Source organism: Periplaneta americana, chromosome 2 (assembly GCF_040183065.1).
Source record: "Periplaneta americana isolate PAMFEO1 chromosome 2, P.americana_PAMFEO1_priV1, whole genome shotgun sequence".
NCBI lineage: Eukaryota > Metazoa > Arthropoda > Insecta > Blattodea > Blattidae > Periplaneta > Periplaneta americana.
The window spans coordinates 48499820-48524796 of NC_091118.1; the positions used below are offsets into that span (position 1 = coordinate 48499820).

The 24977-nt window shown below is 35.8% G+C and overlaps 2 protein-coding genes and 1 long non-coding RNA gene across 11 annotated transcripts in view; 2 read left to right on the plus strand and 1 right to left on the minus strand.

Moving 5' to 3' along the window:
- LOC138693761 (uncharacterized) overlaps positions 1 to 2943 on the plus strand; it is a 30932-nt gene extending 27989 nt beyond the window's left edge. For all 5 annotated transcript variants that reach the window (XM_069817570.1, XM_069817566.1, XM_069817578.1 and 2 more), the window contains exon 7: positions 2317 to 2943. In XM_069817570.1, the coding sequence (XP_069673671.1) occupies positions 2317 to 2853 (537 nt within the window). In that variant the 3' untranslated portion in view covers positions 2854 to 2943. The remainder of the gene's footprint in view (positions 1 to 2316) is intronic.
- LOC138693787 (uncharacterized) lies at positions 342 to 24742 on the minus strand. The gene is made up of 2 exons (XR_011330445.1): positions 24700 to 24742; positions 342 to 1436 (listed from the first exon to the last, which is right to left on the minus strand). It is a non-coding gene; the product is annotated as an uncharacterized lncRNA (long non-coding RNA).
- LOC138693651 (uncharacterized) overlaps positions 12828 to 24977 on the plus strand; it is a 69396-nt gene continuing 57246 nt past the window's right edge. The window contains exon 1 of one of the 5 annotated variants that reach the window (XM_069817548.1): positions 12828 to 12947. In XM_069817548.1, coding sequence (XP_069673649.1) covers positions 12843 to 12947 — 105 coding nt within the window. In that variant the 5' untranslated portion in view covers positions 12828 to 12842. Of the gene's footprint in view, positions 12948 to 14271; positions 14742 to 17828; positions 18755 to 19987; positions 21611 to 24172; positions 24915 to 24977 lie in introns of those variants that run through there. The other 4 variants (XM_069817531.1, XM_069817541.1, XM_069817534.1 and 1 more) reach the window with 4 other exon arrangements.

The window sequence follows — 24977 nt, forward strand, 5'->3', positions numbered from 1 at the left end:
CTCCTTTTTGAAACTTTGTGTCCTCTGTGAATCTAGTTACCCTAACCTTAAAGTCCCTGTATATGTATATTGTATTATTGTTAGTTTGGATCGAGACATGTGGAGCCAGACATTTTGGCCTGCATTATTTCTCCAAAGCTAAGGCTTTTGGTCCCATATATCTATGGTAATAACATCATGACTTTAATCAAGATCTGTTCAATAATTTCTACATACAAGGCACTTGTATCGTAGAATCTTTAAATATATACAATATTCTCTATAGCAGTAATACCCAAAGTGTGGGAGAGTTGTGTGAAGAGGTGCAAGGGTCACGAGATGGTGTACAAAAAACAAAAACATCTTATTAACATACCGTATGTATTTATTTTTGTATTTAGGAACATAAACATAAAAAACTGTTGAACATAAAAACAAAAATGTTTCAGTAGATAGTTTGTAAGGGGAAAAAATTATGCGATAAATGTGCTTTTTCACAAAGTAGCTTCTCAGACCTGGGCTCTACATATATTCGATACACACTCAGGCAAATCATTTTCAAGTTCAAAACTATTTATCATTTTTGTTTTGTTGGCATTCATAGACGTGAAATTTGTTTTGCATAAATTCAACGTTGCAGATGGTATCGAAAATTTAAGTTTTTTTTTTCTTTTTTTTCTTTTCAAGTTCATGTTATTCTTGTGTTCTTTTGATACAAAATTGGTCAACACCAGAGATGTATAAGAAATAGCACACGAACAACTTTACATTCTTTTGCGTGCTACCTGGCTGCAGTGTATATGCTGTACAAATAGGAGTGACCAAAAGACAAGGGTCAACAAAATTAACATTATGAAGTCGAGGTGCAATAACTCTTCATATTTTACACATTTTTAATAAATGCAATACAATTATTGCAGAGCACAAGATGTTATTTATATGTACGATTTTGAGTAACTGACTTCCCTGTACATAACAATACAGATTGAATAATTTAAAAGTAGCAGCATTCATGTATACAAGTTTCGATACTGCTGGAGCACTCATTTTCATTATACTATAATAGCAATCGTGTTATACGAAAATAAACCTTTTCAGATAAAATTTTGCCAGAATCTCTTCTTCAATTTCCGCTATGTCTCGCTAAATGTTGTTTAAAGAAGCAAATCTAAGTGAAAAGTCCTGCGGTGGTTGAGTGGTCAGACCTCTGACCTGTCATGCAGGGGGCCCGGGTTCGAGTCCCAGTCAGATCTGAGATTTTTCATTGAAAAATCCATAGAGACAAGTCGCAGTTGAGGTTTTTCTCGGGGTTCTCCCGTTTTTCCCCATATTAGGCATTTACATCATTCCGTCACCATTTCTCCATTTTGTCATCATTCCATAGCATTCCACGATTGCTGGCTGGCGATGCACGGAGGGGGCTGGTCTAGAGACGAGGAGAGTTGCCTACTCGACACCTGGATACACAGGGAACCTTAGTGTAGTCAGCCAATGTGGGTTTGGGAATGCGTCTAGCTTGAGGATTAGTGCAATAGACCGTAACAGGTCGCAGTGCTGGGCCGTAGTGCCCCTCCCTCCCTTAAATTCAGTTCAGTTAAATTCAAAAAGCATAGGTGTATACAAACTCACATGCAATAGCTGCAACAACTTTTACACAGGACAGACAGGCAGTTCATTTCAAACACGTTACAAAGAACACATCACAGCTCCAAATCACAAAACACTTTCACATATGCAGAACACATCACAAACGCCAACCACACCTACAGCAACATAGACACAGACATGGAAATTCTACATTTCCAACCAAAAAACCAGAAAACTAAACACACTAGAATAATACGAAATATATAGACACACAAAAACACACCTGCATCAAATCCTCAACACACGACTCAGTTTCAGAACATGCATATCATTTGACTTCACAATACACTACACTAACGCACCCTCACAGAAAACAGAATCAGAAGGCACAAAGACCACCCAGTTCTGATGATGGCCTCCAAGCCGAAACTAGTCAACAAGGTAACCTAATTAACACGTGAAAGCATATATACTTTATATTCCGATATTATTTTAATATATTTGAAGTCGTTAAGATTAGCACCAATAGGTTGTATAAGGGTAAGCAGATAATCTCATGGAAAATTCTCGAACATATCTTGCGAAAATATAATTTTGTTGTCACCAATTCGATTGGTTACTAGAGAAGTGCACGAGTTATTCAGCATTATTAAACAATTTGTTGAAAATCATTAAACAGAACGAGAGTTGTCTTCTGGAAACATGATTTAAATTAATGACTTTTTTTTTCTTTTCTTTTCTTTCTTTCAGCCTTCCAGCAGCCCCTTGAGCTCAGCAGACTATTCAGTGCAAATTGAAGGTGTAATACGCTTGCCAGAATTCTTGATAGGCCATGGCAGCTATCAGGATTTCTGGAAGAAACCGTGGGTTGTGAAGGCCTTAAAAGCTGTTAGTGATCGTGAAATGACACTTCGGAACTGTTCAGACTTGCTCGGTGTGGAATATAACAGTCTGTGTAGCCGATATAGACAGGTTCATGGGTGTTCTAAAGAGACGTCTGTGTATTCATCTCAGGATTATACATACAGATTTCGTAGGGCTGCGGCAGTAGATAATCAAGAAGGAAGAATAATCCTAAGAAGAGATCAGATTTCTGCTGTAGCAGCTGCTCTTTCTTTAGTGAATCAGAGTGAAAATGAGAGACCTGCTGACACAAGCAGAAGAGAAGATACTGCAGAGCCAATATTTAGTGTGAAAGTCGAGCCCTCCAGTTCGTTATCAGACCAGTTTGAGAATGAGATGATGGAGAATAACGCAGATTCCCATATTGTGGGACAAATATGTTGAAATAGCAAACCTTTGTACAGTAATGCCTAACAGACAACTTCTTTGTAGTGTAAATAATAAAGAAATTTCTGTGAAAGTACATAACAAGAATTTCAAAGTTTTAAGTGAAGAATTGAAAGTAGCGAATAAAATTAAGTACAGGGTGTTCGAAATGAAAGCAGCAAATAAAAAAACATACGCTAGTTATGATTAAGGAGCGGATTCCTATGTAATTAAATATTCTTTTTGCGTGTGATAAAACACAGTTAACAAAGTTAAAAATTCCGAACATGAAGTTTCAAGTTTAAAACCCGAATTTTATTTCACATAAAACATATTTTCACAAAAAAAATATGTGAATACATATTTTCAGGAAAACTATTATAAACACATAAATCTTGGCTTTTTTTAATTAAATAATTTTTTTACAAGAACTTTTAAATATTTTAAAACTAAATCAATTATGTCACTCAGAAGTACGTTATCTTTTTTAAGAATTCTTGGTTGCTTCGTGTTTCTAAGCGCTGTGTGGTGTATCCGTGATCCATTTTCGTAATAGTATCGCCTCAAGTTCTGAGAACTGCTAGGCAGCATATCAGTGTTATTATTAGAGAATAAATTGGCATGGACAAGGAGGAGAGATCTTGCAACACATAATTAGGAATGTTTATTGTTGCTGAAGATGATTTCATTCCATGCTTTGTGAAACACAACAGATATGAGCTCGGGTATGAACATTATTTAATTTAAACAAATCTCTCACCTCTCGCACATGTCTATCAAGTAAGGCAATATGTCTTGTTGTGATTCCCTGTTATCGGGCTTCGTCAATCGGTATCCTTCAAGATATACTGAAAGATGGTTGTTTAAAATACGATTTGGCTTTCCTATTAGCAAATTTAAGCTTTTTGTGTGACACCATAAAAAAACTCGAAACATTCAAAAACCTGTTGTCTGAAACAGGGAGGTGCGTGCCTTGGAAATTAAACTAGACTCGCTACCAGGTTCAGAAGCACAATTATTAAGGGACAAATTCCAGAATGTGTTTCGGAAAAACAGTGGATATAAAAAAAATGTGTAAAGTTGCTTAAGTATTGGAAGATGAGCCTGTAGGTGAAATTGACGGTGTAGGTGTTTGTGACATTCCTCTCTTAAAATATGCACGTCTGACGTCCTGTGATGTGGAAAGATCGTTCTCACAGTATAAGTCGTTGTTCAGAGATAATCGGCATGCATTTGTGATGGAGAATTTGGAGATGACCTTTGTTGTTCACTGCAATTCTTTGCCAACTACTAGCACTCAAGTGTGGTTGGTGAGTACCTAGTAACATTTTTTTTTTTTTTTTTTTCAAATTAAGTAAGGTATTTTTGTCATATTAAAAAAAATTATTTTTAGCAAATATTTTCGTACTTTTTATCACATAAAAAATAAATATATTTAAATTTTTTAGCACATAAAAATCCGCTCCCTAGTTATGATACATGAAAGTGATATGTCATAAAACATTGAGTAACTCAAGCTTTTTTCCAGAATCAGTGAATTTCAATATGTGCATCCCTTGTGATATGACAGACATGCAACCAATGTTCAGTCTTCAACTGTTTTTAACATCTGTGGAGTTACCGATGCTACTACATCTATAACCCTGTAATACAAGCCATGCACGACATTGACTTTCTGTTGTAAAAACAATCTTCACCATAACCCCACAGGAAAATATCCGAGGGTGGGGGGTAAATCTGGAGATAGTGAGGGCCATGAAGGGTACCAGAACCGATCCATCTTTCTGGGAAATGAGTTTTCAGATATTCAATTACTGGCATCCAGTAATGGGGAGAGGAATAGCAAAATATTCCAGCACATCAAGGTATTCTGCACCATTTACTATCCCCTCCCCCCAATAAAGAAAAATAGTGTTGTGACTGTTTTACTAGTTAATCCGCACCACATGTTCAACTTTAGAATATCACATTCATGTTTCGAAAGAATATGAGGTTTCTGAATTCTCCATATGCAATAATTGTGTCAATTAACTGGAAACTGTTGAAAGTAGTCTCGTCAGAAAAATACACTTCACAGAGATACTAATTGTCTTCGTCAATGAAAGAATGTCAACTGCAAAGGTATAGTGCCTTGTCTAGGGTTCCGTATTTTCCCCTAATTTTTAACAGTCTCCCGGCTCCCTTATTATTCTTCTCTTCGAGCAGTTTTCTCCCTTGTTTTTGCATAATGTAAAAATTTTTATTCTAAACATTTGATTTTACCGTGAATGATGATTGTTTATATGATTAATATTGTTGTTCAAAATAGGCATTAAATGTGCAGTCTTTACAGAAAGTAATGTTTGCCAGAAATGGGTTTTAGTGCTCACCCATCTAAAATCAAATCGTGTTAATATTATAAATTTGTAAAAACTGGCTAGTTTTGTTCGAAGTATAGAGAGTAGTAATGCTCATACAAAGGATGTTTCATCCTAATGAACATTGGACAGATGTTGGAAATATGAGCACGAGATATTTAATCAAATCAGAGCTGAAAACTGCTGCCGACTTCAACTATTATGCGAGACAAAATCTGTCTCAAAATACTTAAAATAAACCTAGCAGCTAAAGTGTAGAATAAAGTTGTTTTTTAGTAATTGAACCGAATAATTTGTCTATTTTCTATGGTAAATTTTGTCGATTCCTTAGTCTCTCGTATTTTGTTCAAAAAAAGTTGGCAACCCTAGTCGTGTCAAATATTTTTTCTCTAATTTCTATGTTAACTGCCCTTTATAAGTTATTAATTTCAGCCTTTTCATCATGAAGGTAGAATGTGGAATGTGAAGCTTGACATTCGCATACCTCATTGATTTCTTAGAACTTCGCGTGAAAGCTTCATATATGGCTTTGACTTGCTCAGACACGGTGTTCCCTTCCTACCTCCTGCTCCATATCGCACAAAGTTTCCATATTCTAGCAAATGGTTGTACCACTCCACAATAAAATTGTGTATCTGTTTGGTACTTAATGACTAAGTTACTTTCCACGAAATTGTTGCTGAACAATACTAAGTCACCGGCGTAGCTCGGTCGGTTAAGGTGCTTGCCTGCCGATCCAGAGTTGTGCTTGGGCGCGGGTTCGATTCCTGCTTGGGCTGATTACCTGGTTGGATATTTTCCGAGGTTTTTCCCAACCATAAGGCAAATGTCAGGTAGTCTATGGCGAATCCTCAACCTCATCTCGCTATCACCAAATCCATCTACGCTAAATAACCTTGTAGTTGATATAGCGTCGTTAAATACCCAAGTTAAAAAAAAAACAAACAATAATAGAACAATCAACTTTACAGGGAGTTGCACCTGAAATCTTGATTTACATAATATGCGTCACTGTTCGTTAACAGAAAACTACAATTTAAGTCACACAGAGTTAGTGTGCACTCAGTGTTGGTTGCTTGACGGTTGCCAGCCCACTTTGAGGTCTGTGGATATAGCGGGAGAAATTGGGTCAGTGTCTAGTAGAGTTCCCGGGTAGCTCAGTTGGTAGAGTGTTGGTACGTTTAATCAAAGGTCCCAGATTCGATTCCTGGCCTCGGAACAATTTTTCCCTCGAAATTATTCAAATCAACTTTAAAAGGAGTTACACCTGAAAGCTTGATTTGAATAATAGAATATTTAAATTCTGCTAGCCAGTAACAATATTGAATCTTCTCCTGTGGCACGAAAGAAAAGGAGCCATCTTGTTAAACAGCTGACTGTGCATGCATATATATACGAGGCGCGTCCTGAAAGTAAGTTTCCCTGTGGCCATTTTCAAAATGTGAACACACTTTCATGGAAAAATTTATTGGAACAGATAGAGCAATTTTTGAAGATATTTGTCAACTTATTTCCCACCGGAATTGAGAGATTTGTAATACTTTGAGAGGTGCAGATGGCTGTCATACACTGGTTCTGATCCCAGGCGGTAGACTTCTACAATATAGAGATACAAAAATATGACAGATGTCTCAATTCCAGTGGAGAATATGTTGAAAATAGCACAATAATTTCTGTATCTGTTCCAATAAATCTTTTCATGTAAACAGTCCCAGGGAAACTTACTTTCTGGACGGCCGTCGTAATAGTGTAGCTACCAACTTCAAAGCATGAAAAATTACGGAGAAATTTCTAAATGTTATAGCAAACAGGTCGTATATAACTAACTTAGGTACCAAATAATTCCATTTCTTAATAAAGACTGCTTTCAGACTGGGTGTATTTAAGATTGCCATCTTTATAGTTCCATAATATGGGACACATATTTTGCATTGATATTGGTGTCTCAACGATCATAACAATAATTATAAAAAAAAAAAGAATGTTGAACAACAATTGTAATTAAACTTAGTATTACCAAGGGCGCCCACAGTTGGATTTTTATTTTTCTCTATGTATTCGATACAAGTTTTCTCAAACCCTTGGTAAGCAATTCGACAAAAGCGAGTGCTTTAAACTATGAATGCTTGCACAGGGTAATTTAGAGTTCAGAACTGGCTATTTTTCATGTTCAATTTGCTCTCTCTTTGTCCATCCATTTCCTCTCATTTTCTGACCATCTTGCTACCACTGAGCTTGGATCCTACAGGCGCCCTTGAGTATTACAGTTCTATTTTTATAGATATAAATTATTCATTAAAAAAATAGTCATTTGAAAAATTATTTTGCCCATTTTTTACTTCCATAAAGTTGTTCGTTATTTTTAATCCCATGAAAATATTCCAGACAACTTCAGGTATATTTTGTTGGAACCAGTATTTCTGACTTAATCAGTTTTTAATGCGTGCCTGTTTCCATTATCATTCCGCTTTTTCTTAAGAATTGAGAAAACTCTTTCTACAAAAGGATTGCTTATTTTTACGATTTATTAATGGTCAGTGTAATTCTAAAGCCGGCAGTATACTGCATCAGACATTGTCTCGGACAGGACAGTTTTGTCTCGGACCGGTCGATGTGACGGTGATTACACACACTGTTATGAAGCTGCAGCATATTACAATGGCCATTCATCCCTGGACAATCGTTTGTGCAATATACTGCAGCCTCATAACAATGCGTGTAATCACTGTTACAACAAATGGTCCGACACAAAATTGTCCTGTCCAAGACAATGTCCGATGCAGTACGTTGCCGGCTTTATATTGTTTTGGAAGTCTGTTTTTTCAATGAGGTGCTGTGAAACACCTGGTATCATAACATTTGATTGTTAATTGCTAAATTGCTATTGCTTTATGAGAGAAACATTACACCATATACGAGGAAGTTCATGGAGTATCACTGGAGAGGTCTTGTCGAAGAATTGATATACTTGCTATCCCTCTTAATTTCTCATTAGGTTAAATCATTGACCTAACTATCAGAACAGAATCATGCGAGGACCAACCTTCAGACATTTATAAAGAAAAATGTCCCATATACGAACCTTAATTCCTTATTACAAGGAAAAATACAACTTATTATCCATCCAGGTTTTGATGATGGGCACATGAAGCACAATCATTTGCCTCTTTGGAAGTTACAAGTTTGGTCTCCCTTCTGTTCTAATGAAGACTGTGGCCATTGCTGATGTAAATGGATTTCTTATAACTTAAAACACTATATGTATTCTAATGTACCTATTATTTAAATTGTAAGCCCGTAGCTCTGTCGGCTAAGGCGCTTGCCTACCGATCCGGAGTTGTGCTCAGGCGTGGGTTCGATTCCAGCTTGTGCTGATTACCTGATTGGTTTTTTCCGAGGTTTTCCCCAACCGTAAGGCAAATGTCAGGTAATCTTTCGCGAATCCTCAGTCTCATCTCTCCAAATATCATCTCACAGTCACCAATCTCATCGACGCTAAATAATCTCGTAGTTGATACAGCGTTGTTAAATAATCGAGTAAAAAAAATTTTAATTCAAGTTTTTTAAATACATTTTATCTTGTTACCGTACATTGCTCTCTTTTGTATCACAGTTTCAATATATTACGTTCAGAGCCCATTTTATATCAAAGTTATTTCTTATTCTCATCATTTTTATATGTATTGAGTACGCTTTGTCTATATAGGTAGTCTCTGATTAGGGAAGCGTATTTAGAATAAATTCTCTTCTTGATATACAGATAAAAATGTGCTTACCCAGACTTTGTTATAAAATGTATTAGGAATCAGTGTGCAGTGTTTGAGCACTCAGTGATAAAAATTGTTCGATAAGGAGCATCTTAATTAATCAATGGTTTAATTAATTAAATTATGCACAACTCTAAAACTAATTAACATAGAAGGCTGAAATTTTAAACACTTGGTTTTGTTAGCATTATAAATAACTGGTCGAAATTTGATTTTTATATCTGGTTTGGAAAATAGAATTTTCAGTATAGTATTTTCTTAATATTGGACCATAAGATATCTGTTCAAAATGAATACAGAAATATCACCGAATTTACTAAAAATTATATCCCGTAGTTATTATATTGCTACCATTCATAAATGAAGGGTACACAGGAAAAACGATCAAGGTCCATCAAAAATCGAAATTGAGCTAATAATGCCATATTATAGTGGAAAGGAAGTACTATCAGGTGGTCTAGATAATAATAAGAAATAATCGTTCTTGACATTCCACTACGTCAATTTCGATTAAATACACACATAAGAAAGTATTAAGTGCTTAAACTTTAAAATTCGTTTTTCTCGAAACTTTCTAAAATAGACCTTGATCGTTATTCCCCTGTACCCTTCAAATACAATTTATTGCTATTAATTTCAATAATTATTTCTGATAATGCATTATTTGTCGCACTCCCGCTCCCTCCTCCACCTTCAAAGGCACTAATCCGTGGTCAACCTTCAAGGGTACACACACATATGCGAGGGTATGGTTATAGTGCTTTGAAAGCAAAGATGGGTTGCAGAAAACTAACTTTATGGAAACCAAAGTAGGAGCAGAATGAAGCATACATTTTTGAAAAAATGCTTAAAATTTTATTTAATTTACTGATTATGCACTTGCGATTATGCGCATATCCAGTAACTGCCACTGTCACCTACAAACCAAAATGCGTAACCTATATGCAAGGCATATCAAAAGTCTGAACTAACCAAATCTAATGTGTCACTGATATACAGCAGGTAATGGCACTGGATGGACTCGGATTGAAATTCACTATGCATACCGGGCCTGGGCCTTAAAGAAACGAAAATATGTTTTTTTCACGAATTATGTACTGATTAAAAAAATAATGAGATTTTTAATGCATGCACGATTAGATGTCCACTTGGCACTCATCTAGAACAGAAAACTACCGGTACACTAAGTTATTATTTAGTTCAACTTCATATTCATAATGGCATCTGTATCATCTCTACTGTCATAGACACAGAGCATTGATTATTTGTTTTACCTGGCAGACTGGTAGAGTATTCTTTCTCATGCTGCTACTGGAGTAACATCTCACATCTTTATCAGCTGTACCTGGTCCCTTTGGCCTCTGGTCTCTGCTCTATCTGCTCTGCATATTCCAAGCACATGTGCCCAACAAAATGTTTTGCCTTCAAACAATGGTCACTGTTTGTGCGACAAGCAGTTACAACTCTACTCAGACTTGCTGTATCGTGCTGTACAGTGTTTTTGCTTTTTGCTTAATCGTGCTATAGTACATTGTTCTTGCACTTTGCTCAATCATGTCTAAACTTGCTTAAACATGCTATGCAGCGTTTTTGTATCGTACTAGTAGATAAGTGTGTGGCATTCCTATATTAATCATTGAAAAAAACATGTTTGAGCAAATTTAAGCAAAAACTTTTTCGATTAAAGCAGTTTTGCTAGATAAGTGTGCTCCCAGCCTTAATCAAGAAACAATAGGTTTGTTCCATTTGGTTGGGAATCGACTCTGAACTGCCTGCTCATGCTCACTAGAACTGATTTCGAACCAATACTGATCTCCTAGTTCCAACGTGCTTTAGAACTCGTTTGGAACAAGTGAAATTGGTTCTCGATTAAGAGCAGTACTGGGAATTCTGAACTGTTGACGCATGCGCAGATGGTTTAATCTGAAATTACGGTGAAAATATTTCGAGACTAGGCAGGTTAAAATAAAACAATAGTGAGTGGTTTGGAAGGTGATAGTGGTATATGAGGGGCTCACAACCAGAATGAACCATGTCTACCAGTGATCAGTTTGTGGATTAATACAATCTCGGATGAAGAAAACTTAGATTTATTCATTGCCATAACAAACAAAGTCCATAACTCATTTTTTACTCCACAGAGGGCAGCATTTCCTATGGAAGGTGAAGGTTGCTAAGCGTGAGCCAGGAACTTTAAGGCTCAATATCTCAGAACTATTCCAGATGGACCTGGTCCACTTTGGTTGTGAAACCCTCATATATTTTACGAAGAACGAAGTTCGAAAGATAAATGTATAGTTTTAGTATGAGGAAAACTCCGAAGGCCGTGAAAGAAGAGTTCAAGAAACGTTCGAACAACTTAAAATCTCGAACTAGTTCTGACACCATACACAACTGGCACATGCGTCGAAAGAAGTTCGGTTTGTTCCAGCATGGTTCGGAATCGATTCTGAACTGCCTTATCATGCGCAGTAGCTCAGTGTGTGTTCCAACAAGTCTAGAACTGATACTGAACTTCCAGTCCCCTGTTCCAGCGTATTTTAGAACTCGTTCGGAACAAGTGAAATTGGTTCTCGATTGAGAGCAGGACTGGAAATTCTGAACTGTTGACACGTGCAGATGGTTTAATCTGAAATTATGATTAAAATGCTTGAGACTAGGCAGGTTAAAATAAAAAAATAGTCTATCATGATTAATTTGGAAGGCGATAATGATATATTTTTTATGACGACTTAAGTTCGGAAGATGAATATAATTTTAATATGAGAAGAAACTCTGCAGGTTGTGAAAGAACAGTTCAAGAAACGTTCCAACAACGTAAAATCCCGAACTATTTCTGACACCGTACACTACTGGCGCATGCGTCGAAAGAACGGTATTTTTTTTTTTGTAGGTTATTTTACGACGCTTTATCAACATCTTAGGTTACGGTATTTAGCATCTGAATGAGATGAAGGTGATAATGCCGGTGAAATGAGTCCGAGGTCCAGCACTGAAAGTTACCCAGCATTTGCTCATATTGGGTTGAGGGAAAACCTCTACCAGGCTACTTGCCCCGACCAGGAATCGAACCCGAGCCATCTAGTTTCGCGGTCAGACGCGCTAACCGTTACTTCACAGGTGTGGACAGTTCGGTATTAGTTCGGAACGCGTTCTGAATTGCTTGCTGGAACAAACCTTAAGTCTGAGAAGATAAAAGGTATTAGTTCGGAATGCATTCTGAATTGCTTGCTGGAACAAACCTAATTTCACTCGTTCCGAACGAGTTCGAAAGCACGTTGGAACAGGAAACTTCCAGTTCAGTATCGATTCGGAATCAGTTCTACTCTTGTTGGAACGCACATTGAGCTATTGCGCATGAGCAGGCAGTTCAGAATCGATTCTGAACTGTGCTGAAACAAACCTTTTGATACACCGTATTGATACCCTGCGCAGCAGACCAAAAGCTCTCTATCTATACTTACTCTGTGGCTTACACCTATTTATTGGTTGTGTTATAACTAGGGCTAGCCTATGAAAAGGGAGCAGTTAAAGCTAGTGATGGTACCGAGTATAGCTGCGGCTGGTGGAATGGGGTGAATTTCCGCTACAAGTTGACATAAACAGCGGTACCATCACTAGCTTTAACTGCTCCCTTTTCGTAGCCCTAGTTATAGCCCTGATCACAGTGATCAGGGGTTATAGTCACTGGTTATAGTATTTTTCGAACATTGTAAAGGTCGTTATCTGATAGACTCTCAATTGTTTTGTTACTGGTATATTTGTTTGTGAGTTTTATAAAAGTTATTTTTACTTGTTACATTGTGAAAATAATTAGGCCTAATTCTATCATAAAATTAAAATATTGTGTAGTATGGGTAGGGTAAGTAAAAGAAAACAAAAGATGAAGGAGCATATGGAAAAAATTAGAGCAAAAAAGAAATCTTTCATATCTGTATCATCAACGCAGCTGATTTCAGAGACTGAAAAGAAACCATCAAGTACAGAAGTAAGTAGGCCTAAAATAGATAATAATAGAATACAAACTATAGAATCTTCCGATGATCCATTTACTACATCCATGTATGCTCCTGATAACATTATAGTTGACATAACCTGTCTTTAGGAACTTTTTTCTAAGTGTGCATGTAGGCCTACTGCATCAAGAGGACTAATAATAGGCCTCTTGTACTGCATGTTACTCTCAAACACTGAAGGTGCATGCAACATAATATGGCTTTGCGGCATAACCTGAAATTATCTTGTACTTTTTGTGGCTACACTCAATGTGGTTTCACATGTAAGAAATCTGAGGCTTCACAATCACATGATGTAAACAAGCGCAAAGTACCAGCGCGCCTTCCAAAAGCCTGAAATGTAGGTACAAGAAATAATATATAGAAAATCTGTGAAGCTAGCTAGATTGAAACTGGTGGAGGGCAGAAAGAAGCAGGAGGCCCTACTTACCAAGCTGGAGCATCATAAACTAACATGAGGTAAAAATTACTGTGAAAATCTAAAAATGCAATTTTCTCACAACTAGATTTTGATACGAATGCACTTAATAATACTTCTATATCTTTAGAACTATTTATAATCTTAATAAAAGTTATAGGCATATTCTACATTAAATTTTAAAAATTCTCCAAGAAGCAAAATTACTGTACATACAATTTGATAACAGAAAAAAAAAACATTGAATTTTTAAAAATTAAAGTTTTCTTCTTTTTTTTTTTTTTCAAAATAAATTCTAGTATTAATATAAAAATATTGAAATTTTCTTCTTGGAGGAATAAGATAATTTACTTGCTAATATGTTAATGAAAAAATAAAGTCACTAGCATTAAAAGTGTGACAAGAGTTATACTGTACCCGATTATCTAAAACTGTTTTCAATGACATTGCCCCCCCCCCAAATTGGGTCTCTTATAAATTTTACAATTCCAAATACATGAATCTTTATTGCTGATGGAACTATATATACCCATAAATTTTCAAAATCATAACTGTTAAAACAAAAAGTGGCATATGTGAACAGCTGGTGTCTTCTACGCAATTATACTACACGCTCGCTCCGGTATTGTGCATTTAAGCCCCCCCTCCCAAAAAAAAAAAAAAGTATTTTTTCTGTGTACCCTCTTCCCATAAGACAAGATTTGTGATTCTGTGATACTCTCGAGAGCAGATTTTCCTGTAATAGGTCCTTCCCATTAACCTATTGATGTGATTGGTTTTTAAATTAATAATAGTTTGGGACTGCGCACACTATGCATTGATGTTTCTAAATTAAACCTTATTTATCAGAAGCAGAAGGGGCGTAAGAATCCATGTGCAGTGAAAATATACGTGAACTGTTATTTTGACGGCAGTAATTGTTTTTAAGTTAACGACCATGTCAGATGTATGTCCAAAAAGGTTTGGCCAAACGTCAAATCAAGAAATAGATGAAATAATTCGAAAGGTGAAGCCCGGAAGTACTGAAAGGAATAGGAGATGTGTGTGGAATCAGTTTCAGCAGTTTTGTAAAGAAAGAGGTTATCAACTGGCAAGGGACACTCCAACCCTACAAATAGCAAACATTTTGAAAGATTGGGGTATTAACATGCGAAAATCAAACGGACAAGAATATAAAGAATATACTGTGAAAACCATGTGGAATGTTACTGCTAAAATCATACAAGAAATGTATTTCAAAGAATGTGGGCGAAATTTCAACCCGTTTTCAGATCAAGAATTCAAATCTGCCAGGGATGCAAGACACGCCAAAAGAAAACAGCTGCAGAAAATACCAAGGAAAAGAAAAGTGAGTAGGCCTACAATAGCGTTAACAATTTAATTCTGAAAACTGCATATTTGAAAGAAGTTCAATTTATAGTTCTTAGGTTTATAGAAACTGTTTATTCTCTTGTTAATATGTTTTGTTTCAACAAATAATAGTGTTAAGGTAGGACGTAATGCAACAGCAGTGATGCCAACTGGACCATTATTATGGTACACAAAAATGCCATAATTTAGTTAGTACCGGTAGTACAAAAATATTAAAATGTTGTATTGTACTTCTCTTCTCTTTTCGGTGAATGTAGAGTATCCAACGCCCACTGAACGAATATTTCACTTTTATCACTGCCAATATTGCGCTATAATCGTATATGCAAGGTAGGCTATAACAAAAACCTAAACTAACCAAACCTAACCTGTCAAAGAAGCAACAAGTTATACTAAATATGTGTAACATTGGCCTATGTCTCTATAGTGGGCGGGACAAATATTGACCCTCTTTTCAATTTAATGAACTGTAACAATTGCCTACCAGATGGTTCTCAGTACGTTCATTAATGTTTGTTTCAGTGTTTTTTTCCTTCTGTACTGTTTACTGTATCAGGACTGAAACAAAGCCAAGAACTCTTCGCTCAACAATGAGTTATTCAGTTTATTTAAAAAAAAACCTTCTTCGGTTATTTTGCATTATTGAGATACATTAACATCATCAAAGTTGCAGTAATCACATTGTGCATTATTCACAGTGAATAATTCATTTAGTCGTTACTTAGGAATCTAGTGGAAAATGCAATAAACGCCTTCAACACCAAGCAAGAAATTGCGAAATATGAACGCCCAAAACATCGAAAACGGAAATGTAGAACTTTCTGGAAAATGAACTTTACTTCAAGCCTAGTTGGGGGCCGTATTCAAGGTCTGTTGTAAACTGTAATGATTTGATGAGAGCAGATATTTTTGTTATACGCAACTACATGAAATTAAATAAACACGCAGCCTGAGTAAAAAAATATATATATCTGCTTCCCTTATCAACATAATTAACAAATTTATCATTTGAAATTGTGTAGGACCTGTATTATACTTCAAATGCCTGGGTATTCCATGCATAGGAACAGGCCTGCATTCAGTTTAAGAAATTTAATTTTTATTAAGAAAGCGTTATCAAATAATAGTTACTAATATATGTTCTGATTACGTTAAATTCATCATAAAATTCTTGTTCTCATAAATAAGGGAAACAAATTGTCGCACATAATGTCTATTTACTTAATTTAATTTTTGTTGTAGCCATAAAATACGGAGCCGTCTTCAGTTACTGTATATATAGATGATAAAACACTATAATTTAGAAGTGTTGGCACCATACACTATGGTTGGTACCAAAATGAGTGGCACATGGGTTGGCTTCACTGCATAACAGTAACATTATCCAATTGCAGTGACTAAGCTGTATATTACACGCTAATCAATATTTACTATCTTTTATTAGAGCATTTTGTGTTTTTTTGTTATATTCGCGAAATACACCAAATAAATATCACTCGAGATCTTGAATTTCCCAAGATAAATTTGCAACAGACGTTCCTCGTAAATTTATCAAACACCTCAAAACCTCTTGTGATAAATAATAAATAGCATACATCCAAAATCTCAGATTAAGTCGAAGTTGACGTCATTGGACTGGAGTTGACCCCAGAATCTAGAATTATTGTTGTTTTTGTTGAGTTATTTGTTCAGGATATGTTTAATCCCGCAGGTTTCATGCAGAACTAATTCTAAGTTCGAGTTTGTTTCTTGATTGGTGGCACGTTCGGTTTGCCCGGCCTTTTGTTCTTTTAAGCACGGCAAAGTACATAACGCGTGGGTTTCCGTATCAGTTGCACTAAGCCGGCGACACAATTTAATTTTGCTGGTAGTACGTCGTCAGTCTCAGTCAATTGCCTGAGTTATATTGAGAAATACGTATTTTTAATCGTGGTGAGATATGCAGTAGACCTACAACTTATTTTCTTTTTTGAAACGTACGGTATCGATTGAAAAAGTACGGATTATGTTTACGCAAGTTTCGTAAGCATTTTGTAGAGGCTAACCAACCACAGAAGCAGTGCTTTATTTAATTATTATTTAATAAGCGGTAATGAATAAAGTTTACAATACATGTAACTCTACTTACCAATCGTAACGTGACTTGATTCGTTTTTGCACGTACGTACCTGCAGTTGTATACAGGATACAGGACGTGCTCATTTGATGTTGCAAGTGTTGTTTATTAGGTTTTTGTGCTCCGCTGTCATCGATGAGTTGACGTTACGAAAAAAAAAAAAAAAAAAGTGATGTTCATGGTGTTTCTGGGCTCCGCTGTTATCGATAGATTGATGGGATCCCGTTTGATGTTGCGAGTGATGTTCACTGGATTTCAGAACTAATGAAATTAATGCAAACAAGGAATATTTTGCCTTATACAAGGTTAGATTGGCTGAGCGTAGTCTCTAGTTCTGTGACAAGGTTAGAGGTTTTATATAGTTGATAGTTACATCTTGTACAAACGATTAGGCCTATGTTGTTTTGGCTAGGGGTCTAGTTAAGTGAAAAGGCTAGAGCTTTTGTGAAAATAGCACTGAGGTATTAGGTGATTTTGGAAGTGAAAGTCGTTGCATTTATAAGGATTTGTGTGTGTGTGTGTGTGTGTGTGGATGCAATTGATCGTACTATATAAGCGAGGCATAACAAAAGCCTAAACAAACCAAACCTAACCTGTCGCAGATTCGTATTATATGCAAGGTGTATAAGCAGAGTACGTCCACCGCTGTGCTCTGGAGTAACGGTTAGCACGTCTGACCCGGCGTCAAATCCTGGTTGGGACAAGTTACCTAGTTGAGGTTTTTTTTCGGGGTTTTTACCTTAACTCATCAAGAGCAAATGCTGGGTAACTTTCGGCGTTGGACCCTGGACTCACTCGCTAGCATTATCACCATCTCACTCAGACACTAGATAACCACAGCAGTTGACAAAGCGTCGTAAAACAACCAACTACAAAAAAAAAAGACGAAATACGAAGGGAATTACCTCAGCGCTAGTTCAGCCGAACTTTGTGCAGGCGATAGTTATGTCTCTCACGAACGATTAGGTTAGATTGGCTTGATTAAGTCAAGACAAGATTAGATTTTCTGTGTAGGCAGTAGGTATGTCTTGTACAAAAAAGATTAGATTGGCTTGGTTTAGTCTCTTAGTTCTGTGATAGGGTTAGAACTTTTGTGTACAAATTATTAGGTTATGTTGGTTTGGCTTGCTTAGTCCCTAGTTCTGTGACAAGGTTGGAGCTTTTGTAATAAGAAGTATGGGTTCGTTGGTTCGAATTATATTTAAAATCTGGCGTGATAAAGGATATATTTAAGGGGGAGGGCCTACAGGAATGACCAAAATAGAAGTCAAAATTAACAATTTGTCTTTTAGGCAAATAAAAATACTCCATAGTATTGACGTCAAGTGGGCGAAAGGTCGTTAGGAAGAAAATAACTGCTTTTAGACCATTTTTAAATATTCGTGCTTTCCAATCCCTTAACAAACTTTGTTGCAGTGTGTTATAACCTCGGTTTCAGAGTTTATACTATAATTTTCGCAGAAATGTTTCAGTAAATTGCTTACATCTGCTGACAATTTTAGAAGTAACTATTTCAAATAGAAGAACTAATGAAAGAAATTTATTTTTATCTATTGTTAGACAGGATAATAGTCTCAATATTCTCTAATCGTGTGCTGTTCCTCGTGTGATTAGTAAATAAACAAGTAGGCCTATATTGCAATAGTTTGTGTGAAGTTACGAGTGTGTTCTGAAGTTTAGCCTATAGTGGTTTTTGTGACTTCTTACGTATGAGAGAAATGGGTCGTGTGTCTAAGAGGATGAAAATGCAGTGCAAAATATTAGAAATTGCCAGAGCTGCAAGACGGGCAGAAAAGAAAAATACACGCGTGGGACCTAGTGCTGACGACAATTCCGCAATGGGACACATTGTCTGCAAGCCAGAGACTATATCGGTATGTAGCTATGACCGTGACATTTACACTGGTTGAGTCCAGCAAACTGGTCTATCCACTACACAACAGACAAACTAAAACGGATTCTAACCTCTAGAATTCGTCTTAGTATGAAACAAAAACAATTATGAAGGGCCGTACATGATTCTAGTAACAATGTGGATAAACTAGTGCACAGGTAGTTCTGGTGATTTTGGAAGTAAACATCGTGGAATTTGTAAGGATTTTTTTTTTAGATGGAGTTGAATATTTAAGTATTTTATAACGATATATTTTTAAAAAGAGGATTATTCGAAAATGTAGTAAATTACATTTGAAATGGAGGTGAATATGTGGTGATTTCTAGTGAAAAAGGAAACTTAGGAATTTAAAACGCGATACGATGTTGTGTGAAATAAGAAATAATGAAATAAATACACAGTTTTCGTAATGTGACTTATCCGTTGGTATATCCGTCATATAGTGGAATGTCACAGACCAGTACTGACGTCACTAAACAAAAGAAAAATCACCAGCCTTTCCGAGCGCTTGAAATTCTCCGAACTCAATCGCAATTAACCCGAATCTTATCGTAGACTGCTGGGATAGAATGCCTTGACGTCTTCTAAACTAAACTAAACTTTTGTCAAATCTTTACAATACTGTTACCAAAGGAAGGGCGGACAAAAAAAAACCTTAGACAATTTTAAGTATATGCAACGTATACCAAAACTTAAACTAACCTAACACTGATTCGTAGGCTATATGCAAGGCATATGAAAACCCTAAACTAACCTACCATAACCTGTTAGATTTCCGCACACCTCAGATGGCCGCCACTTTCACAGCAACTTTCGACTTTTATTTTCAGTGTGAAATTGGCGTCAGCACTTTTTTTTTAATGATAATGTTCATGATACGTATGATGACTGGACCAGAAGTCAAGGATTTAAATGCATTTGTAGCTTAACGTAGTAACGCAATACCTAAATTAATTAGCGTAAAACTTTCGTAATGTCACGCTAAGTTATGTTGGTAATACTGAAGAAACAGCTGAAAAGAATTGAAAGTACTGAGTATATTAGCAAAGCTTTAGTTTAGCCCATTTCTTACATAATAGCCTATTGTAGCTATGCTTGTATGTAAATTTGCAGGGAATATTGATATTCAGCTGCTATAATATTTTTCATGCGACTTTATACTGTACGTCCTATCTTTTTCATGGCCATAATATTTTGTATGGGCGCATGTAATATTTAACTTTCCATAATTAACAGCGACTGAGTCTTAATATTACAACTGAGCAAGCCTTTTATGTTCCTGTTCGAATTAGTGAGGTTTCACGGTTTTGTACATTTAGCATTTTTATAATATATAGGCCTACGTTGCTATGATTGTCTTTGTGCTTTTGTACGAAATTTCATTTTCTTAGTAGACCTCGGCCATTGTATTTGTTAATCTAGTTAGTAGAGTAGGCCTAATTGTGGACATAATATATATCATAGCGAAATGAAGAACGGCGTCTCTTTCATTTTATGGGCTATTTCAGTGTCTAGTGATATATCATATCGTCGTTACTTTTATGAAATCTCCTATGTGACAGTACAAATCATAATTTTTTTCAGGAGGAAGGGAAAAGTAATTAAATATCAATAGGCCTACATAAAATATTCGAAGGTAATTTTAAAGATACGATGGAAAGGTATGATGTCATGTCACTTAAATAAACCCCTCAACTAACCCACTAATCTTGTCACATACCTCGACTTGGTGAATATGATGGACATCAATAACATCATCAAGAATCAGTGTAGGCCTATCGACATTTAATTAATTGTGGTGAAACTAGCGCTGAGGTAGTTCGGGTGATTTTGGTAGTAAAAATTGTTCAATTTACAAGAGATTTTCATTGTGGAGAAGCAGTTGATCGTATATGCAAGGCATAATAAAATCCTAAACTAACCAAACCTAACCTGTCACAGATTCGTATAAACTGAGTACGAAAGGAACTACCTCAGCGCTAATTTAGCCGTAATTTTCTCTTCCTCCTGAAAAATTATGCTTTGTACTGTTACATAGGAGGTTTCATAAAATCAGCGACGATATGCTGCAAGTATAGGGGTATTCAATATTGAATTTATACTATAATATTTCGTAGTACACGGATGTTATGAAATCACATAGATAACATAAAAAGGAAGAGAGCACTATGAAAGACATTACTACAAAGCAAATCAGTAGAATCGTTAAAGACCGTTTTAGGAAACATGTGTAAGCGTATTACATTTTCGTTGTTTATATCATACGCAATTTTTTAGTTACGAAATCTGCCGCAAGAGCTCATTCTAAGAGTGCCTCATAGTAACAGTAGTGACAACATCAGAAAAATGAAAGAATACATATAGGGTAATTATTATAGCTCTGACCTGACGTCAGTGAAAATTCAATAACGCTTTAAAATGTGTATACCTAATCTGTATATGGTTTCTACTGTAGCTGAGATAAAAATTAATCGTCGTTTTAATTTTATTTGTCGGAGAAAGTTGGCACATTCATTATGGGGTATGTTGGCGCACTGATCAACTGTTATTGTGTGAGTTTTCAACATCATCATCTCGTAACGTACACATTTTAGGAACTGTAAATATGCCAAGAACGTATCATAGAAAAACGGAAAGGGCAAAAACTGCCCCTGATATAATTCTTCGAGCAGTGAGACTTGTGAAAGTGGAGAAAATGTCAGTAAGGAGTACAGCAAAGATGTTTGACATTCCTTGTCGCTCCCTGGCCAGATATTGCAAGAAAGCTACAGAGGACGACCTAACAGGGGAAGCACAGAACCCCACGTTCAACGTAGGCTATACAAAGCTTCGTCAGGTAAGGTTGTATTTTATATGGGTTTTCGGTAATGTGCTGGGAGACGTTGCACATAGACCAGTTTTACACTAAACCTAAACGTAGTGTATGCAACTCTAACCTAACACATTCAGGAAAGGTTAGGTTAGTTTTGGGTTTTATTACAGTTTTCATACACTGAGTTTAGATTTAGTGTAAACGTGGTGTATGTATAACGACGTCTCCTAGAAAATTACCCTACCGGGTTTTCTATAGCACTTATAATTATTGGGCCTACTGAAGAATATGATACGGAACTATTTTCTACGTTGATTGTGACGCCAAGAATCAGTGCCTGCTTTAGTTTCTTTTGTGATGTGTTTTATATGAATAATTTTCTGATGTTGGGAATAGTGTGTGTCTGGTAGTAAATTATGTAATGATAATATTTGTTATGTGTTTTGTGGTGTCTTGAGAGGTGTTTGTAACGATTATGGTATTATACATAGTGAGTTTTGGTATTTATTTGGCAGGTTATTTTATTATTTTTAATTAATGGAGGTTTCAGTTGCCACTTACAATTATATTAGTGCTATGATTGCAATTCAAGGGTGTTTTTTTATCTCAGGGCCTTCATTCTCTCGCCAATTCTCCAGCCTTGTCTCCTGTAGTCCTGTCTTTTACTATTACATTACATTGGCTTCGTCTGTGATTGCGTTATTTCATGATGAACTGAAACTGAGCGATCGTATAACTTTACAATAGCTAGGAAAATAGCGAAGTTTCGTAAAGTTGAGGATCAATGATAGGTTAGATTTGGTTTGTTAAGGCTTTTGGTATGCCCTGCAAATAAGTTGTTTTAACAAGTTTTCGTACGGTCGAGAATAAGTGACAGGCATCACGCTTTTGGTAGGTAGATTGCGAGTTTTCAGGTCAAGGATCAGTGGCAAGTTAGGCTTGGTTTTTTTCTTGCATACCTCAAGATAAAAATTATGGCTAAACTAGCGCTGAGGTAGTTCCCTTCGTACTCCAATTATATACTTTGCATATACGAATCTATGACAGATTAGGTTTAGTTAGTTCAGCTTTTACTATGCCATGCATATACGGTCAACTGAATATTAACGAAAAATCTCTTATAAATAAATGATTTTCACTTCAGAAATCGCCGGAACTAACTCAGCACTAGTTTCACCATAATTACTTGTAAAATGCTAAATGCTTGGTTTTTTAACTTAATGATCCCAAAAATTTCCTTTTAAAATCGACTATCTTTACTCTGAATCACTCCCAGGACAAGATTAGTAGGGTTTGGGTTGGGGCATTTGAAAACATTAAAATTAGACAAAAAGGGTTATATTATATAAATGCTTCTTAATTTAAAGTGAATACATTAAACATTCTTGATCTTTTCCCGGAAATTTTATCAATGTCTGTAACTAGTTTGTGTGAAGATTGCTCAACACAAATGTTTGCTTTCACTCTGAAATAATTATTCATAACCTTATAATAGTAATAGCGCTTTGGGGTTACTATATTTCAGTACACTGCAGTACAGCTGTCGTTTAGTCAACTGCCCGAAGACAGGTTTGAACCTCATAAGGCATCACTCATGAAGCAATTAAGCAAGAGATAATGGGATAGGTTATAGGTAGCGAGTTTCTTTCCCCTCCATTGCATACATCGCTCACTAGTAACATTACACTAATCACGCTTCAGATATTGCAGTAGACTACAGTAAAAAACAAATATAATTGAAGCAGAGACAAATTGCATTTATAGGTTATTGTTATGCTTAATTATAATGTATAATTTCGAATACAGAAATAAGGTAAGTACAATAAACATAACCTATAATTTGAACTTTGCATCTAAATATTCGTGCGATGCAACTAAAAACTACTGAATCGTGTATGCAAGAATTTCGTAATGAACCGTGCTTTATTTCAATTAATTACATAATTACAAGATTAGGTGCTACAACAGCAATGAAAACTATACAGCACCAATTTGTAATCTTTCGTATATATTTCTCTCTCTTTATCGTTTAAATTGTGTACGTATATTATCAAACTTCGAGTTATTTATAGTGTAGATTATTCCCACATAGAAAGGGCTCAATGATTTTAATTTACTAAAACAAATACGGTAAACAGTATAATGGTTATATTACTGTTACGTTTCAGATTCAGTAACACTGCACTTAGGCCTAATCACAACTTAATTTACATGTTAATGTTTTCACTTTCACATGTTATTACACATATTTACTGTTTATAACACAAAAAAATTCACATAACAGCATAAAAGAACACAATATTTCATCGAAATAAAGGCACATGAACTTCTGCTTGCAACATAATTTTCACGCCAAAAATAATATTTAAATAATAATCACTATTTCAAATTTTATTAACGTACACTATATTTTAGAGAAATACATGTTACTATTTTTGCTTTCCAACTCATTCATAATATGAATATTATGGTTGAGAGACCACCCTTCCAAATCAGCTGTTAAGCGAGTCACGTGGCTGCCTTACGCTTTGTAAGGCTATAGATCACGATGGCAGTGGCAGTAGCGATGAGCGTATTCCAGTGCAAAATGTCGATGAATTCTATTCATTTGAGTTCTCGAGATCTCGAATGGCAACCTTCACAGTATTCGAATACTGGATTTGGCAGAATCACGGTAGAGATCTCGGATGTTTTGTGCCCCGCTCTTGTTCTCGAGTCTCGACTTCAGGGTTTTCTGTATCACTGCGCATACGGTCGGTATAGCCAACATATAGTTACGGGATTCTACTAGATTCCAAAATATCCTAGTTATGTTCTTGGAAATACAAATTTTGAACGTTCTTCTCATAATATAGTGAATTATGAATCAAACATGGGCACTACTGGTGATATGCAATTCTCCAACTTCTACAAGTTCGTAATTTATTCTAGAACTTGTATTTTGTATCGTTAGTGAGTTAACATTTATTAAAATTGTTAAACAATGAGGCCAGGTGGGAAGAAGTCAGAAGCGTGGAATTATTTTAAAAAGACACAAGATAATAAAATTGTGACATGTGATTTGTGCAAAAAGAACTTAAAATTTTTTGGTAACACAACAAATTTAAATTTACATTTGAAAAGAATCCATCCAACTCAGACACTCAAAAATCAACCAACTGTATCGAATTACTGTGATGATCCTGATGAAATTTGTACTAATATCGAAGAGCAGGACTCCAGTACCACTAGAACTGCTTCTTCCCAGAATTCCACAAGAAGAACGCAAGAGGATGTGTCCCCAGCAAAGCATCGACGACAGCGTCAATTAAGACTGTTTCATGCAAGTGTAAGTAATCTGTCAGATTCTAAGAAGAAATAAATTGATTTAGCCCAAGTCTTGTAAAAATGA